We start from the raw sequence: 20,206 nt of genomic DNA on the forward strand, positions 1-20,206 counted from the left end.
GTCATTCCTTAGTTGGAGAATATTTTGCTCTGTTTCAGTAAGTTATGACATGAAATAATTATTGGCAGCTCTTTGCAGTCAGTCACAAACAGGCTCTAAAATGGATGGGGATCTTTCGTCATTCAAAATAGGCAACTGCAAGCATAAGCCAAAAGGAAAAGAGAATCTCTGGCTGTGATCCTTGTGCATCCTGGAGGCATCGTGCATTTTATCTGCTGTCTATCTGTCTGTCTCCTCCTTGAGCTTCCCTTTCTTCCTCCCCCGTAATTGTAGATTGTAAGGTCTTAATGAGACTTCACAGTATCAGAGTCCTCAAGAAGCTGCCTCGGTATTTGTAGAACTATCTGAGTAGTAAAAGAGTTATCTGTGATCATAGAAAAAGCTTCCAGAAATCTTGTGGTGTATAAATCTGTGCCCTGTGATAAAAAAGCTACGTGCAGTTTGTCATTAATCTTTGTATTTTACTCTCCTTCAAGTAAGACCCTCTGGGAGGCAGAGGAGTGGATGCAGGGAAATCTGACAGGGTGGCAAGTTAGTACAGGCTCAGATATTTGTTAGATTGGACTCCATGGATTTTGAGTCATTTACAGCAGATACTCACTTCACTTGCAAGTTTTTCTAACTAATGTGATTAGTAAATCAGTTAATGGCTAATGCTGCCTTAAGATTGGGGTGTTTTTTTCCCCCTAAGATTTAACTTCATACCAATATTTTGTTCCTTTGCCCAGACTGTATAGACCGTTGGAGTATGCACAAATCATTTCCAGATGGAGCAATGGTGGGCCAAGGCAGTACTGCTCTCCAGCACTAAACCTCATAGCTTGGAGGAGTTTCATTTTGTGAATTCTCCTTGTATGCAAGCAGTGACTCTCTGCCACAGGCAATTCTTGTCTTGGCACAGTGGCTGAGTGACCCAAGCACGGAAGATGACTTCTGTAAAGGAGATCCAGTTCTATAATTTGCTTCTTGACACAGTATTAAGGAAATAGTTACAGCAGTACATGCAGCAAGAGACTGCAGGTTTCCTTGCTCAGATTTGTTCACATGGCAAAGTGCTGTTTTGGCTGGTTATCATGTCGCCTGGGACTTGCATGAACTCATTTGTGACCTTGACAGAGTCATTCTGAAAGCAGGATGTTGCCTGTGTGGCCAGATTCAGTTTTCATTGCTACTAGTTAGAAACGTTTGACAGAACAGGGAGAGTGTAAATCCTCGTTATTAGGCTAGTAGGTGTGGCAGCTAGGTATGCTGGCTCATCAGCTAGCGAAGTAGTGATAACTTGAAGCTCAGAGGCTTTATAAGTCACTTCCATTTGTTTTGCTGCTGTTTTAAACGTGCAGTGCATGTTAGCTCTTGTTCTGGTTGCTGTCTTCCAAAATACTCAATGTATTTCTCAGCTCTAGTTCTGTTCTTACTGCGTTTTTTTTTCTTTTAACTGAGGTGGTTAAAAAAGGCAGATATATAGAGAAGGAATAAAAGACATGCTCAGTGTCTCTTCAGTCCAGCCCTGTGACCCTATTTGCCTTTAGGTGAGATGTTTTGAGATTCCTGTTACTTCTGGAGCCATGCAGAACCTGAAGAAGGAAACTTCTCTACTGAGAAACGATACACTGAGCAAAGGTAAATACTATTTCAAACTTTCTCATGTCCCAGACTTTGTCCAAAAGCAGTGGTGCTGAGCCAGATCTGATCTGACTTTCAGGTTAACCACACTGCCTCTTAGGAATTTAGCTGTGGTCACTGCTACCCAGCATATGGTTTTGCACTTCGCCCTGGTCATACCAAGGCTGAGTACAGATTTGTGCAGCTGAGCAGCCATGGCACATCTCAGGCATCCTTCTCACTGTTGAATAGCTCTGCAAATGGTGCCCTCGCACTGACTGTTTGGAAGTAGAGATTTAAGATGCTAAGAAATAAAAATCATATTAAGAAAGTCAGGCCCCTTTTACAGTCCTTTGAGATTGTTTTATTTCCTAAACATGGGCTTTAGGGCATGCCTCTTGTCTTTCTTTTCCATGGTTTGGCAGAAGAACAGAGTTAACATGGTTTGGGAAGAACAGAGTTAACTTGAAGCAGGATGGAGGACAGGAAATCAGCTGTGGAGAAAGCCAGCTGAAGGGCTTTTCTCTTAGCCTGGCAGCAGGAGTGGTCATGCTCAGTGGTTCTGGGCTGTCCCTGTCCTCTTCGCAGGGAACTGCTCTCGTGTCACAACTGTGGGTACAGTTTCAGCTTAATCCCTGGGCAGGGTTCCCCCACTCTTGCTCTGTGCCTGTTGCTGTACGTAGAGGCATGTAGGGCTCAGTTTTCAAAAGCTGAGACTCCCTGTAGCAAATGCCTGGTGCAGGCTGCAAATTGCAGAGAGTGATTTAGGAGTAAGCTGTTTGTATGTTTTATGCAAAGTGATGTTTTCTTTGTGGGATGTTTCTCTGTGGGAACAGAGATTGAACCCCTCTGCCCAGGGATTAAGGTCTAATGTGTGTTTGCCAAATAATTAATGAAAAAGCTGAGTCTCCAGCCTAGTTGGGATGACCAGGAATTTGTGTTACTCACTGGACAGCACTCAGCTCTGCTCTTTGGCCGGGCAGCATTTTCACTTTGCTGTTCTCCCTGGGGTTTTCAGACTGCTGGGTGTTGTTAGCCCATGTTCTCCCTGATCTTCATGGCAGGTTTCCTTCTGATGCCCAGCCCTTCAGTGGGATTGAGAGAAGCATCTCAGGACTCATTTATCTGGCCTATAATGAAAATAGGTGTTTCTGCTACATTGGTTATAGCTCTTGCTAGCCGAGCCGCTGTAATTGCATCATAGAAAAGACTTGGGGAGAATTTTGCTTTTCTCAGTGCTCTGTTCCTTCATTTCTTCTCTTAACCCATTTCACCATTCTTACCTGGTTTGCAATTTCATGAGAAAATTCCATCCACTGCTGACAGAGGGCTTGTGTGGGCTGTAAATGCACCAGAGCTAAATATGTTTAAGTGGAAATCTTCACTGGAGTTTCACCTATTGGGCTGGCTGTGCCTCGGGCATCGTTTCCTACGTGAGAATTCAGCAGCATGCCGTCATCTGCACTTCCAGTAACCACAGGTAAGCACCAAATAAAACTTCATCTTATTGACATTACATTTAAAGCATTGACACCTTACAGTATGGCATGTTTTACCTAACAAAAGTCTTTGAAATGAAAGGGTATTTTTCACTACTTTCTATCTTATTAATACTGTACGCAACATAGACTCCCATTCTCTGCAGATACCTGAGAGAAAGCAGTGTCCCAGCTTGAGGTCAGAATATACGTTTCGTTTTGTTTTTAAGTAGTGATAGCATTTTGTATTTCTAGAACAGCATATGACAGATACATCTGCTTCTAAGCATATGGGAATTTTTTCTTAACACTGCTGATCCTCTACTATTCTTTCCTGGTGACGATTCAGCAAACAGAAGGCAGGTGCAAGGATTCTTGACAATAAAAAGTTTGTGTAACGTGCTATCAAAAAAATGCAATTAAGTGGTGGTCTTGTACCACAGACTTAGTTTCATGCAGAACTTTGCAGTAGCTATTTAAGAGAGTGCCCAGAACAAACCAGCATAGCAAGTTTTATTTCCCTTTCTAACTTTCTTAATGTAATTGGAAGAGACCTGACTCTTGGGAAGGCAATTTGATTCATTAACTTGAGAAACCTTGTATATGTAAAATAGTCAATCCGTAGTTCCAGGGAAGAAATCCTACCTCTGATCAGTAGGTAGAGCAGCTCTGGGTTACCTCAATCCTGAAGCCAAACTTTTCTGGCTAGTGAAGGCCGCTGGTTTTGTTTCTTTGAGCAGGATGTGGTTTCTGCATGTAGTGGTGTCACCACTTCACCATTGGGAAAGCACAAGTACCCAGATTAAATGAAGCAAACTCCTCAAGGTTGGGCATTTCTTTTTACACAGTGTGAGCTGCTGTCTGGCTGAAGCCGTGGTATGTGCATTATAGCCCAGATTACTAAACCTTGATAACAACAAATTGCTAGATGTCTGAAGATGTTATATTGCATTGTTAGTTACTTTTTGTTGTTTAATATTGTTTCCAAGCGCACAGAAGCTTGTTTCTAAGGATATCACTGCACCAGCAGCTATCTGAGATTAAAATGCAAGAAATACTTGCAATCAAACCAGTTTAATTCATGTGTATTTGTACAATTTGTATAAAAAAAAAGAAAAAGAAAAATAGGTACTTGCAGACATTAACATAAAGACCAAACAATATTTTCTATTTATTTAAAAAGCTTTAAACATACAGAAGCAAACCCCTAATTATAAATGCATCATTATGCATAGATTTTACTGTTTACACCATACTGCTGGCTGCTTTTATTTTTTCATCCAGGAATCTATTTAAACTCCAAGAATTCTTAAACATTCCTCTGAGCTTCCTGGCCTCAGAACTGCTGTCTATCTTATCGAGTCATTGACCTCCAGCTGAAAACATTGCTCTAAAAAAAGAAAAAGTCAAATCTTTAATAAACAATTAAAAGTGCATTAACTGTAGAATTGTTTAATTTCATAAATGTTTAAACAAGTCAGTGAAAAACACCACCCTGTGAATTAGCTTTTTGCATTATTGATTGTAAAGTATCGTTTTAATAAGATTTTGCTATTGCAAACTTTAGTCTTTCTATTTTATTTTATGCAACTGGTCAGTCGCACGGTGTGTAGTATTCCTGACATACCCACTGCAGTACATTAACACTATTTTACATTTTTAACTGTGTATACAATGCTCTTGCTGTATATCCCCGTTCGTTCTTACAACAAAATAATTTAGCTCAATGAACAGAAGCCCACTTTTAAAAGATGTTTTCGTTTGTCTTTTATTTTGCAGGAGACAAATGCCTATTTCATTCTAAACAAATTCAAAATAACGTAACTTCCTGGTAGCTAAAAACTAAAGGTTTTTTTTTTTTTTTTTTTTTTGCTGTACACAGGTTTAGATAAAAAAAAAAAAAAAGTGATGGCTATTCTGCTTAAGTGTCCTTGATAAGAGAATACTGCCTCTTACAACATCTATATCCAATTGTATCTATTACTTCAATGATCTCTAGCAAAAAATAATAATCAATGAATGGTTTCATAAACAACAGGTGATTAAAGTAAAGGATTTATTATAATCTGCTTACAGTTGTTTGCAAAGACAGACATACGTTTTTGCATAAAGATATAAATTGCTTTTTAAAACTAATTTAGTGTGTTTAATTATATGAAGTTTCTGTGAATTATGAATTGTACCAAACCAAGATTAAAAGTAATAAGGTACAAAAATAGGAGCAAACAGACAACAATTTGGACTGGGACAGGCATTTAACAGTGAAGTGTAGAATATGGCTTTGCTATTTTATTCAAGCAAAGTTACTCTGAGACAGAAAAGGAGGCAGTAACTTTGTTAATATAAAAAGCTGCTGCAGACTGTATTCACCCAGAACCTGGCTTTGAAGTTTTTCTATTTTAGACTTTTAAAAAAAAGTAAATGAAAAGATGGATGTATGACTGTTTCTTTACTGTAAACAACCAGTCTGCATGCTGTGTATCTCACGTTGGAAGTTTGGCTTTCATATTGCTGTGCAGGTCAGTATTTAAAGATCTGCCTATGAATTAGACTTCCAAAATGCAAATAATATATGTATGTATATATTTATATATAAAAAACCTCTCTGAATACAGTCTTTACAGATTACCCATTGCATAAGGCAGGTGTCATTTAAAAAGACAAGAAGCACTGACTGTCTTCAGTGCACCTCAAAATTTGGACTCAGAAAGGGTGTATAATTCCTATTAGACCACCACTGGAAAGAAATGCTACATTCTGACCGGTCAAGGGACAAATTATAGCTCAAAAACATCAGTGTCACCCCGAGAGAACTCTATAGATTAGGACTCTGAAAAACTATTCTATTGAAATTAGCATATGGTAGCAACAGTTGAGCCTCAGAAAAGTTCACCTGTCCTCTATTCTACTCCAAAATTTCATAGTTGCTTATAAATTGTGAAAGTGAAAATCACCTCAAAAAGTTTTTCTTTGCAGTCTTGTTCTACAGAAAACATTTTTGAGACAAAATCAGACCAACTGAGTTGAACTTGTAGTGTGAACATCTTTCTTTCATGTGTTCTGATTATTACAAAAAATTCATACAAAATTAAATATGCTTGGAGTTTTTTCACTAAAAATTCTACTCAGCTAATCTGCCCATATCAGTACCTTACCTTCCCTCTCACCAGTACAAGTCTGTTCAATGTACTTACTGTAATGATCTGCATGTTCCTTTCATCATAATCAGAAATCATTCTCCCCAATCTGAAATAACAATCTGACCTTTTAAGATGTTTTACGTATCCAGTACTCAAAGGAAAACAAACAAACAAAAAAACAATTTGGGAAACCGTAATAAAAAAAGAAAAATCATTCAATGTCTTATTTACCTCTTCCCCTGAGAGAGAAAGGGAGAAGAGGGCAAGAACTTACTGTATCATTAAGCTGGCAAAAGCTTTGGAGAGACTGTAATTTGTCTTGTTAAATGAAACCTTCGTAAAGTGGCAAACACAACAAGTGTAGTTTCCTACAGAAATATGAAGCACGATTTCTAAGATGTGCTCATCACGTATACTTGCAAGCGAGACAAAAGGGAGAAAAAATATAGAGGAAAATAGAAAGGCTTAAATACAACTGAAAAGGTTAAGTGTGGTTATTTACAACAGATATTGTAAGATGGTAAATTAGATATGATGCTAAAAAAGGCACAGCTTTCCCTTTCTTAAATACACTGTAAACGGTTCATTATGCATGCAGAACATTTCACTTTACAAAAAAATTACCTTGTTTGTTTAGACAAAGATAGTACTTAAATAGTCTCCAGCAAAATAGAGTTCTTTCAAAAATACTTTCCCATTCATCCTATTAACCATTAAAGATTTTTTTTTGTCTCATTTACAAAAGTTCCTTACACCTTATTTCAGGTCCTTCACAATTTATACATACAGCAATGTACAGTACAGCAAAAGACTGCAAAAAATTATTTGTAAAGCCAGCACAATAGATACTATAAATTGATACCAGGGCATTTGTTTTCGCATCTTATCCTTCTTAATTAAATAGTAAATGGACACTTAACACAGTGTATATCATCTATGAGGGGATAACATGGGATAACAAATGCCACAGGTGGGGATAACAGAGTATTCCACACCAAATGTTCTGTTATTACTTTACACATTAGGGTTTTGTGTGTGTGTGTATATATGTGTGTATATATATAGTTTTTGTTTGTTTTTATTTTTTTTTTTACAAGAAAAGAATATTAATGCCCCATATTGACTTTACGTTTTATGTGCAAACCAAGGGTAAGCTTTAAAAAGTTCTCATTAGTTCTTGAACCCTTTTAAAACAAGCAAACAATACCAGAAACTACATGGCATATTTAAAACTCCATCTGTTAAAATATCAAAATCAAAGAGTTATTGACTAGATATGGCTTTTCATCCAGAGGAACAGGAACATTTTCTAAATGCTTTAGGGTTATGGGGTAATTTCCAAACATCTAGGTCTTGCCAAATCCAAGTCAACTGTTTTTCATTCCCCAAACCCTTCGTATGATTTTAGACTATTCAGAGACTGCTGAACAAGTGTAAATAGCATGTTTAAAATATGGTTTCTTGGGTCCTTCATGGGTGTGGAATAACACAGGGAAACTTAAGGCAAAGTTCTTCCATTTAAGACATTTTCTATCACTTCCTGTGAAAGTACAGGGGCTTGGCATTCCCAGATTCCACCTTTGGTAGCTGGTCACTGATGATTTCCACCAGCATGGCTGGAAACTCTACTTTCAGTGCCTGAGACTCTCGGAAGGTGTAGAAACAGAATTCCAGTAAGTCACTGACAAGCTGAAACACAGAAAGAAACAATACTTAGGGAAAATATTGATAATGAGGGATTATTACCAAGAAATGGTACCTTATTCTGACTAGGTAGTCCACTTCCAAACAAACAAAGCAAAAGGCAAACAAAAATATTCAACTCCCAAAGTGCTACGGCATTGTTTCAAAATCAGCTAACACGGAGAAACCCAGATGCCTCCACAGATCTGATTTTTTACCATTATTACACTTCGCATTTCATTAAACAGCAACCAGCCACCATGAAAACTATTGGTACTCAGCGTCTATGAAAAGAAAGCCTTCTGCCCACAGGGAAAAGATCAACTATAAACTGCTGTAACTCTCTTTACATTTCAGCTGAATACACGTACATTAAGTCAAATTATTTGGTTAACTTCAGTGTACTCTCCAAGGGCCACAACTTAAAAACTGCCAGAGCAGCTGAACAAAACAAATGCCATGTCACACCAAGGCCTTCCAGGCTTTATAGCATCACAGTCCCTATGAGAGGGTTCACCTGATAAGATATTTCTATTCATATATAAATACATTTTCAATACATACACATTGCACTTTTTTTTTTTTTTCTGCTTACTTCTCATTAAACTAGAGAGGCAATATTTAGGGAGGTAGGAGGGTTTTTTTTGTTTTTAATAAAGTTCTCTATTTTTGGTAGCAGCACACTTTTACTTTCAGTAAATTAAGCATAATATTGAGAATTGGAAAGATAAGATAAACATTTCTAAGGAGTCCTTCAATGACAGGGAAGGAAACTTTTTTTTCCTATAATACTTCAAGTACTGAGTTACTACTGTAGGACCACCAACAGAACAAAGCTGTGCCTTACACTTAGCAGCAGCAGCCCTTCTGCTTACTCTGGGCAGCAGAGGTTTTCACACGTGAAACCATATCATAGCTGTCCCAAATGGCAACAGACAGCTGTTCGTAATCCTAATAAAGGTGGTCTCCAAGAGCAACAGGAATGCAAGTTAAAACACTAAATAGCATACAGATAGCATCAGCTTTTTGGTGTGTGGAAAAAAACAATGCACGTCTTAAAAGCACCAATACAGTCTGGCTTCTACCTCATCTCCAGATTTATTCTTCTCATTTGTCAGTTCCAGGTCTTTGTTTTGGTCTATACCTTATGGGAAATTTAACCACACTACATGAATCAAAGTTAATTTTTACTTTTTTTTTTTTTTTTTTTTTTTTTTTTTTTTTTTGTGTCTGTCTCCACACAAAATTGCAAACTGATGTTTGGAAAGTCAAAAATAATGCAGTGCCTTCTGTCTTTACAAAGGATTTACACCATTTCTGCTTATGCAGTTTATCAAATACCAGTTTGTTGTTTCAGTTCTGAACATGCAGAGTTGTACGCTGCAGTAAAGCCCCAGTTAAAGATACAGCAAATAAAAGTGTACCTCAGCTAAGCTGAAAAAGAAATAAAAATATACAGGCAACAACAGACTCCCTTCCTGCAGCTCCAGACCTTACTACTTAGTTTCAGGACTTTCACAGCTGTTCTGGCAAACATATAAGCAGTTTATGAACACCACCAAGAAAGTGCTGGGACCACTCAGACACACAACCTTCTGCTATTGAGCACTGCGAGAGGCTGTTTGCTATTGCTCAGTTCGTTCCTGATGATCTGGCATGTCATGAGGCAATGCTAATTAATTAATACAGATGCATGCTAAATAAGCAGCACAGACATAATTTGGTTTTCAAGGAAAAAATGCTGATGTTCAAGGGTTTAGCTTTAGCCAGTAGATTTTTTTTTCTTGCCTATACCATATGCAGAAAATAGGCCAATCATGCACAAAAATGAAGTGAAGGAAACTCTTGGTATACAGCCACTGTATCCTCCTGCCTGTCCTCAAACACCAGCACCCAGGCAAACCAAGCCTCACATCCCACAGCCTTGACCATGACTTGAACATGAGCACTTCATTCACGTCACTGAGAGAGGGGCTGGGGTCATCGCCGTCCACCTACCAACCAGCTGTGCTGTGCCAATGGCTCACCTTTCTGTCGATCCAAGCTAATTCCTGCGCCACGCCAATTTGTGTAGATTTTTTTTTCTGAATGCAGTGGAATGGGTATCACAGGAAAGCTAACTTAGAAACTATTAATTGTGCCCTTCATAGCTAGCTTTTAGCTGTAACATATAAAGTATACATGAATGGCTGATGGATACGTGGAATAAAGGCAAACTGAAAATTAGTAACATCAAGAGAGCATAATCTGTTCTACACAATAAGCAAGGTAGCTGTCCAGTGGGGAGCACAGAGGATGTGATCCACAGTTATCATAATCATAGCACGAGTGTCACCAGAGGGGGGAGGAAAGGTTAAATTACCCAGCAATTAGGATGAAAATCTAGAACTCCCTATCACATAATAATTTTTTTGCACCTTAAAAATAATGTATTCTCTATCTAGTCAGTCCTCGAAAATTTTTGGTCCTCTAATTCCTTTCTTAAGCAAAGTTACCAACTTTAACATATTTAATAACAATCAACCACTTTAACAACAACAACAACAAAAACCAGCAATAAGAACTCCAAGCTGAAGCATCTGAACCACGGGACTTGGTTAGAACAACTGCAGCTGTGTGGGCTGGGGGTCTAGCACCAGGGGTTTTTGTTGTTGGCTTTTCTTTAAAAAAATGAATTAATATGAGAAAATCATATCATATATAAATAAAAATAAATACTGCAAGAGAATCAGAGGCATATAATAATATAATATGGGACGGTCAGCTAGAGAAGGCTGCAGAAGTAGTAACTGAAGGGAGGGAGGAGCACGGCTGAGAACCAAGCAGCAAGCAGTGCTCTTCTGCATGCGTATTCATGTGTTTTTAAATATTGCCAGCAGCCTTGATATGAAGATGCACTGAAGGGATGAAAAACTCAGCTTCCATAGGCAACATTAGTTTGAAATTTCAGTAGCTGCCTGTGCAGCATTCATCTGGCACTATATTTTATCAGTTAGTGTGATTTATAACAGGTAAATAAGTTAGCTAGCCTTTTGCTTTAAAAGAGAAGCTCCCTCTCCTGTAAGGAAATGAAAAGTTTGCTTTCTTTTCTAAGATGTAAGCTCTGTCAGCGTGGTGACAGTGACTGATACACAAGAGGTTACAAGTGGTCTCTAAATTAGAAAGATACGCAAGCTGTCTGGCACCTCTACATTTGGCTTATGATTTCTCTAGATCAAATATACTGCTGATTTTTCTTCTTCAAAGGACTATAAAATCTTGGTGTTCTGCAGGCTCCTGACTGCCTTCTACCAAACCATTTTCACCCTCTGCTTCTGGCAGCTTGCACAAGAAATGCTGACACCACCTCCACCACAGCAGCCCGAACGGCACCACTACAATTCAGCGGTGTGAATGGAGCGCCGCTGCTTTCACAACTGGTGCGACAGTGACCAGAAACCCGCCTGCTTCCACAGTCTCTGACTATTCCAGTTAGCAAACCACGTTTTTAAGAGTTACAGCCTTAGCACAGTGCAGTCAGTGCAGTTAAGACCACGACTAAACCAACTCCCATTTCTTCAGGACACAACCCGGATATCCTGAGGCAGTCGGGGCAGCAGCTCTCAGATGCCGGGCACCTCCGAGGACAGAGCCCACAGCCCTGCGCTGAGCTGGGCTGCAGGGGTGCGGACACGCGGCTGGGAATTGGTACGTCCCCGTCCCTGTCACCCCGACTGCTCCAAGGCAGGACAGCTCGCTTCCAGGCATGCGGATCAGCTGCTGGCTGCAGCCCTTCACCACTTCACTCACTCACTGTTCCTCGTCCTGCCAGCACTGCCCTACAGAGAGGGTGCCGCACTTAAACCTTCTCAAGGCTGCAGCAGATCTGGTACTTCTCAGAGTTTTACTTAATCAAGTCTTCACGTTTTGTGAGCTGTATTAAATGCCTCTGAGAAACAGGAGTATTAATCTAACTTCATTTTCTCTTACCAGGGTGGGGTTTCCATAAAATTAACTTTTTCCACCCATACTGTTCTTCGTAATTAGAAAAAATGAATCTGTTAATGAAGTCCCTGAAGTTAATACAGTTACAGTGACCTTTGAGCACTTGCAGAATTTTTACAGCAGAAATAATCGATTTGGGTTTGGCACTCTCGCCATGCCCTCGTACTTCCAGAAGTGGTAAGAATGGTCTCATTTGCAAGGGTGCCCATTTCTGCGCTAAGTTTTCTGACTCCAGGATCTCCTCCAGTCTCTGAGGATGTTATGAAAGCCCACAGCACTCCTCTATCAGGAGCGTCTTTGCGTTGAAGCCTACTGATACAGCAATTAAGGCAGCAGTAGGATAACAACATGGTGCTGAGTAGTTTTTCCTGTTATTAGCTGCACCTATTACTAACAAAACCCCAGCATTCTCCTACCAAAATGACACTCCAAAAACTTCCTAAAGAGGAAAACTTCACACACAGTGCAGGGGGAAGGTGAGGCAAGTCCAAGGAAGGAAGCTTCTGCATCCAGCTATGCAGTGCTTTTGCCTCATGCCAGCAAGGAATAAAGGGAGGATAAAATACATATGGATTAGGCACTAAAAGTATCTAACCAGAGCAGACAGCAACCCTGTTCTGCCTGGACAGCTGCATTTATCTCATTTAGGAACTGCACTCTTTTTCTTTTTCTTTTTTTTTTTTTTTTTTCTCCATAGAAACATGGACACAGAAACCACAGCACTTGCAGGTAGTCTAGCACTTGACAGCTGGACATGACATGGAGGAACCGGAGCTGAACTCAGTTAGCATAGCTGGAGTTTGCGTGCGAACCCACAGTATCATACAGCAATGAAACATCCTGAGCCCTTGGCCAGGGTAAATTCTGGGCCAAGTCTCCCTTGTTCTGTTGGGAACAGAGGACTCTGCCCTCCAACAAACACCTCGTACTACAAAGAAGAGACCCAACCATGACAAATGGAGCAAGACGACCCTGAGAGCAGCCCAATGTTTCCACTAAAGATCTGGGAACGAATTTCTCACTTAACAGACGCTTATCAGCTACAACACGCGCGCCCTTACATCGCTGCTGGTTTTGCAGTGGCCACACAAGGGACTGGGGATCGGCTCCTGCCTCTCAGCAAGCAGAGAAATGCTGACGCGCAGAATTTAGGCACTGGGACTGAACAGCTCACAGCAGCGGGACACAACTTCGGCAAGTCAGGAGCAGAAGTGCACCCAAAGGTGCTGGCAACAGCTGAGGGGCTCATCTGTGGCTCCGTATTTGTGGGATCGAGCACCTGCAGAGGCACATTTGCATCCACCGCATTGTGCCTGGCAAACCTGCCCCTTGAGGAGCTGCGCCCTTCTTCCCCCTGTCAGCTTTCTCAGCGAGTGTAATCCTGGCTCTCTCAGCCTACGGAAAGATCCACCTCAGCTATAAAGTATTCCCTTCAGGAACCATAAAAAATTAATTATTCAGCAGCATGAGCCTTAAAGAATTTATTTTTGTTTGGCAGAAAATATCAACAAGCAAATGACAGTGCAGTGCTGTGCCTTGCCAAGACAAGGGGAAGGTTCACATTAGGGTTTAATGTCATGGCATCGAAACAAAAGCCCTCTTAACTCGAAGTCTGTTTAGTATCAGCCAGATTGAAACCAAACTCAGCTTTTGTTCTGCAAACCGCCTAACCATACACTAAAGTCTCTATATGAAATGAGGCTTGCCATGCAAGATACAACCCTTCCTGCCAAAGCCAACAGGAGATGCTGAGGAGGATCCAAATGAAGTTTTTGATACCATGTGCAGTACATCTGTTTCTAATGTTCCTGCATGCCATTCGTCTGATCACATAATGCAGTTCACCTACGACCAAGCCCTGCACGCGTACCCCTCGCTGAAATGCCCATGGCCCTCATGGGCACAGGACTGAAACCTTTCTGTTCTGGGTAGAGACAGGCTAGAGACAGTCCCCGCTATGCAGCGGCTCTCAACACCTAATGCTGCCTCCTGGAATGAGGAAAGTGGGCCAGCCACGTCAGAAGAAACACAAGCCCAGGAAAGAGGTTGATGGTGCTGTTGCCCACAGTGCTCCCAGACCCTACCCACGCCGTGTCCATCCACGAAAGCACGGCTGAGCTGTGACACGATAGCAAGTAAATGGCAACAGCCTCACCTTGTCATCTCGCGCCGAGGGAGGGGAAGGGCACGCCGTGCAACCTGGTCGATGCTGTCAGCTGGTGCTGGCTGTGTCAGCAGCCACTGCTTGCACGCAGCACCACGCAGACACACGGTGATGCCGGGCACGCCACAGCCCGCAGACACGCTCCTAGGGCTGACTGCAGGTGTGTACACGCATGTGCATGAGACCGCGGTTGTCTCGTCTGCTTGGGATGGATTTCCATCTCTTGATACTTCAGTTTTGCTTTTGGTGCCTAGAGGCTCTGTGGATCATTAGGTAAAGCTGCTGATCTTTTCCAATACCTAAGTGCCTACCTGGCCTTCTTGAAAATTTCTTTTTCCCTCACCTCGGCACTTTCTCACTTGCACATACGTTCGCTATGTGGATGAATGATTTACAGCACAGAGCAATATAAAACCATCTTGTTTTTTTTCCTCTTTTTTTTTTTCTTCCTCATGTTATATAAGCCAAGCAGCCTGTAACCCGATATTCCCATGTGGTTCATTTCACGGAGCCCTCAGAAAGTCTATCTAAAAATAAGGTCGATAGAAGGAAGCGTGAAGGTGCAAAGAAGTAGTATTCCTTCATTGTCGGCTGCCTCGCTCAGGTAAAGTGAACTCTGCAATGGCGAGATGCTGCCCTGCCCTGCTCTGCTCTGCTCTGCTGAAAAAGCTGGAGGCAGCGGGAGGACTGAATAAGCATGAGCTGTGCACAAGTCCCTTCGGGCGCCTGCTGCAAATGCCAATGCTGTAGCTACGGCCGCATATAAACACGGGACTTCAGCTCCAGTTAGACTGCTCAGCACCAAACCTATTCTGATCCTCCAAAATTATAATGGAGTAAGTTAAAAATACACAGGTGACGGCTGAACAAGCGTTCCTCCTATACGAAGGGACTGAGCAGAAAATTTGCATTTACACGGACAGAACGGAGAAATGCTGCCCTACCTGGCAGCGGGGGGAGAGGAGCAATTCTCACTTCTCATTAATGTTATCACCTCTCTAAATGTATTCCAGTGGATTTCAAACACCGAGATGCAAATAATCAGTTTTAGAGAGGAAAAATAAACAAGTGTCTTTGCTGAGCATCTCAAATAACACCTCTGAAAGAAAGCACTGTTGTGTAGACAACTGGTCTTTTAAAAGGAGAATGCTGCCAATAGGAGTTTCTTTACAAAGTCCTTTGTAATAGAGCGCTCTATTAAAACAAAAGTAACACAAAAATAGCTTAATTAAAGATTAAACAAAACACAAGAGCAATCTGAAGGAGCTTCTCCTCTGGCTAGTGCAGCTTCCAGTGGTTAATGCTGTGTTTTGGAAAGTGTTTGTAGGACACTGTGGCATTCCCAGCCAGCGTGCTTCTACCAGCCCGTCACCTCAGCCACACAAACACATCCACCTAAAAGCAAATCCCAGACGCTGCCTATTCTCAAGAGGATTAGCAAACCACCTAAATGCAGGGGTTTGCTAACTGCCCTGAGGTTCAGATGTGAACATCTTGCAAATGATTTTATCACCCATCCCCTTTCTTTCCACCGAAACACTACAACTTCCTTTGCTGGCACAGAGCAAGTGAAACCCGATCTCCGAAGAATGAGCTGTTACTGCAGTACTAATAATACTCTCCCTGCCTCCCACCAAGATTTTCAATGTTTTAATGAACAACAGAACAATATTTGAAAAATAATTCCATATGTACATTCTGTAAACAGACCTCAGGCTCTTATACAGATTTGACCTGAAGTGCACTGTACTGTACTGTCTCTACAAAAATGAAATTTAAGTCGAGTACAAAGAAGTACATTTATATGCAGGCTCTGAAAGCAAGTGCTGTCGTTCCTTCATGCAGCAAATTTACTTTCCTGCCCACCCAGGATGGAGCAGACCAGCTTCTTCCTTTGCTGCCATTTACCAGTTGTTACTGGGAGGTCATCCCTGCGAGCTGCCTTGCTTCAGCCTCTGCTCGTGGGACAACCTCCTGTTGTACCCAGACCTGATAAAGCTCCGCCTCTGGCCCCAAGAGCCCCGTCACTCACTGCACCGCAGCTTCAGAGAGGATGGGCACTCACATGGGGCACTGGAGACCCCTCAGGTTGGGGACATCAGCAGAGCTGGGCCACTGGCTTCCTCAGAGGGGTTTCCTCTGAAGGAGGGTGTGGGATGCTTCTCCACGTCTGGAGAAACAACGTTCTGCACTTACCACTTTATCGGCCAGAAACGGGCTCAACAGCTCGACGTTAGACACCTGCTCTGAAATCACGAGCTGGTCCCATGCACCAGGCACCCACCACAACCCTTCCAAGTCGTTTTTTGCTGAAGCACCAATAGCCTTGTCATTTCAGGACTAAACTTGTAGTTTCCCATGTCATTAATTACATCTCACACCCGACGCATACAAAACAAACACCTCATGCTGGAATTAGACAGGACGGTAGTAACAACCTAACAATACCGTGCATCTTATACTCGAAAAGCTCAGTTAAAGCTTCAAATCCCCAAGATGGCTTCAAAGTCTAAAAATATCTTTTAAAGTCATCCTTATTGGAGTACCAGCTGTAAAAGATCGGCAAATTATTTCAACATTTATCAGCACACCAGGCACGTTAGATGCGTGACACACTGATCCAGCACCTTTCAGCGAGAAGTGACTCAGGGATACTCTGCGTGGTGCACTCGCACCGTGTCTAACAGGGCCAGAGCTAACACCACTCCTCCTGTTGAATAGCCTCTGACCTTCAGTGAATCACAGAGAACACACTACCATTCAACAGCGGAGCAGGCAGCAGGACCCAGCCCTTAATGACTTATATTTTCTTATTTTACTTGGCAATTGTCCTTAAATTTGTCTGCTAACGACTTCTCTCAGATGTTCCTTTAAAAATGTGTTGTGGTTCCTTTTTTTTTTTTTTTTTTTTTTTTTTTTTCTCCCTGTGAGTTAGCACAATTAAAAACTACTGGTTTACCTTAATGGAGAGATTTTTGCTTAACTTGTCTGCACTCCCTGAGGAGTTATACTTACATCATGCATGGAGTCAAGGAGTTTAGTCAGTTGGTAGAATCTCTGCCAGCTTTGCCCAGAGTTACTTGGACATTTAGTTACCATCTTCTTTAGTTCTTTAATGTAATTTGCCCTCATTTCTTCAAATGCAGCTTGGCTTTTGAGACCATCCTTGGGAACTGTCATTAAAAAGACAGTCTTACATTAATATTAACTGTATTGCTTATTCTTTTGATGTGCATACTTAAAAAGTTACACTAGTTAATGTATGAAAGAATTAAACCTTGAAGTAACGTCCATAATTTTACAGACATTGGTACGGAATCAACAACATCATACAGATTTTCAAGTGATTCAGGCATCCTCTGCAGATCGTGGTTGCAGACTGCTTAGCTGAGGCACAGGACAGCATCTTAGAAATATGACACATGCTGTCCTCATGCTGAAACTGTTTTTAATACAACCCAACCACACACACATACAACAACATAAAAACCCCAGATGGATCAAGAATACTTTTTTAGAATTTGAAGATGTGATTTATCATTCTTGAATGATTTCCCACACTTAGGGGAGGAGAGGAAGAATTACAGCTGTTACGTGTGGAAATGCTAGAACAAGTGACATCAAGTACCATCTAAAATTTCTTTGAGTGTTAGTAAGCGTCTGCATAACACCTAGAACAAACGGAGTCATTATTCTGCGTGAAACAGAAGACTATTTTCCAAACAGGCATCCTGACCCAGGGATTTACCAGACACACGTTTGCAGCCTTTAACACAAGCGTTTCTGGTGTCCTATCAAAGTGTGCATCTGCAAAAGGAATCATTTCACAAATGGGCTAAAAACTAGAGTTTTGATACTTTCTACTACAGCTGATTTCAGCAATGCTAATTACAAAAGCAAATACATGGTTTCTTTACAGATTGCAAATATTCTTGCACTCCAGTGGGTTCTGCAAAAAAAAAAAAAGATGAATAGCGTAAAGGATCAGGTCTCTAGGAAACTCCTGAAGAGGTTATTAGCAACATTACACAAAATGTTCTGAAATTTTAATACCTGTATTAGTTGAGTATTGCTTAACCATCGAATATTTTTATATTCTGTCTCTCTTAATTCTAGTCCAAGGAAGGAAAATAAAATACTACACTGTACAGAGTGAGCTTATTTTCTAAGCGAGCTGTAAAGCTATGTCAGAGTAAACTGAATGGGAAGTTACTTATTAAAAAAGGAAAGGAAAAAGGGGTGATCTTCCAATTTAGCTTACTCTGACTTAACATCTTGACAGAAATTGTCTTGATCGTCCATTCCCTTCTCTTTGAAATCCTGTAGACTGCCTTCTATCTCACTGTAATGACATAATAAGCATGTAACAACCACCCAAATTGCTCACACAGAGAGGCTTTAAGAAAAAGCACTGGTTGTCTTCTGTCACCAGTATCTACCAGAGCAATTTAGCAATGGGAAACAAGGAGGAGCTCTACCACCACGTGAGCAGCAAGGACTTGTGACCACGAAGTGCTCGACAGGGGCACAAGGAGGAATCTTTAGAAAAAGCCTAGGAGGTAACAGCTCCAGCCTGCCCACCACTTGGTAAACACTGCCTTTGCTCTTTTCTATTTGAATTTTAAATTTGAGATGCCAAATATCTCAGTTGCTCGGCTGACAGAAAAAAGAAACTGTCAGAAACAGATGTGCCAATTCAGTTAAAGCCAAATGAATATAGAGACATCAATCAAAATGAGTAAAGCCCTTGGAGCATACCGTGGCCCTTACACAAAATGCAGGGCTTTACAGTTCCTTTAACACAATTCTGTATTCCTAAATGCTGCTTAAGACTGCTACAGCCACTCTTTGTCTACTACTACGCATCTTACTGCTCTGTCTGAAAATTATTATACCGTCACCCCAGCCAGATTATTAAGACAGAAAGAAAGACCACAAATAAAGAGAACTCAAGCAAAACATGAAATTCTGGAGGTTTGCCCAGTGTTTCTGATTTTACTTATTAAATGCAGCAATGCTTTTGGCAAGTTCCCAAAATCTATGGTCTGTGGAAAGCAAGAAAACAATTGAGTTGTAATGTGTGGTTTCTTCCACATGTAAATGGAGTGAAACTTCCTTGATGTGGTCATCATGAAAGTTTCAAAATAACTTGTACTCTGCTCATCACATGGTTCAATAAAAAATGAAAACGAACCTGATGTTTTCTGTCGTAACGTTGTATCAAGGTGCAATCGTTAGAAACTAGGTTTGCTGCTCCTCATGTGGCACTTTCTGGGTTATATCACTGCCTTCATTTCTGTTTTGTTCTCCCCCCTTTCTCTCCCTCAACATAACTATCCTGATTCTTGCCAAACACATTATTTTTAGAAGGACTTCTAGTGACCAGCGTGTGCGTTTCAAAGGGAACCAGCTAGACGAAGTTAATTGGCAAGGCTGATCTCGCCTAGCAGAGTCATCACTTAACACTCTCAAGAGGGCAGAATAATAAATACCTATCTTAAAGAAATGATGCCACGTTTTTAGGATGCCTTTAGGCTCTCTTTCTAAATATTCTCACCCTTTAGGGCTGGTTAGAAAGTAGTGGGGCCACATCACCACTCTAGACGTGCTCTCAAAAACATTTTGGGAGCTGCATCCCCCAAACACTTTAAGTTAAACACTACCAGCTGCTTCCTGAAAGACCACCAGGTCCCAGAGGATCCGTGTCAGCAGGGGGATGTGGGGTCAGCCCTGCAGGGCTCCTGCCCAGTGCCATCTCTCCCCTGCAGTCACTGCCCCACTCCGGGGAGCAGGAATGGCTTCAGTGGGAGGGATGGAGAGAGTGAGACAGCCGAGCCTGAGAAACTTAAAGCCCCAGGAGGTTTCTGTTAGCAGATCCAAATCCCCTCCAGCCGGGATGGGAACTGTAGCTTCACCTCCTCCTTCAAAGGCAAGCACTTTAACCGCAGCACTACTGGCAGGGTGGGACGGGCGAGGTCTGACGGAGAGGAGAAAGTGCCCTGCCCGTCCCACTGCCTCGCCTGGAGGGGCTGCCCCTCGGCGGGGCTGGATGCCACAGACCCCTTCACAGGCACCTAACCCTGCCTGCAGCCAACTGAAGCCCCAGGCCACTGCTGGGGCTTCAGGACTCTCCTGGGTGTCTGCATCGGCTGCTG

The 20,206-nt window shown here is 41.6% G+C and overlaps 1 protein-coding gene across 3 annotated transcripts in view; it reads right to left on the bottom strand.

Annotated features, from left to right (window-relative positions):
• Positions 1 to 4,227: 4,227 nt before the first annotated feature.
• NR3C2 (nuclear receptor subfamily 3 group C member 2) overlaps positions 4,228 to 20,206 on the bottom strand; it is a gene marked incomplete at its 5' end in the record, with an annotated part of 201,522 nt that continues 185,543 nt past the window's right edge. For all 3 annotated transcript variants that reach the window (XM_084517184.1, XM_084517185.1, XM_084517183.1), the window contains 2 exons: positions 4,228 to 7,909; positions 17,067 to 17,224. In XM_084517184.1, the coding sequence (XP_084373310.1) occupies positions 7,754 to 7,909; positions 17,067 to 17,224 (314 nt within the window). In that variant the 3' untranslated portion in view covers positions 4,228 to 7,753. The remainder of the gene's footprint in view (positions 7,910 to 17,066; positions 17,225 to 20,206) is intronic.

This window comes from Aythya ferina (assembly GCF_964211825.1).
Source record: "Aythya ferina genome assembly, chromosome: 4".
Taxonomy (NCBI): domain Eukaryota; kingdom Metazoa; phylum Chordata; class Aves; order Anseriformes; family Anatidae; genus Aythya; species Aythya ferina.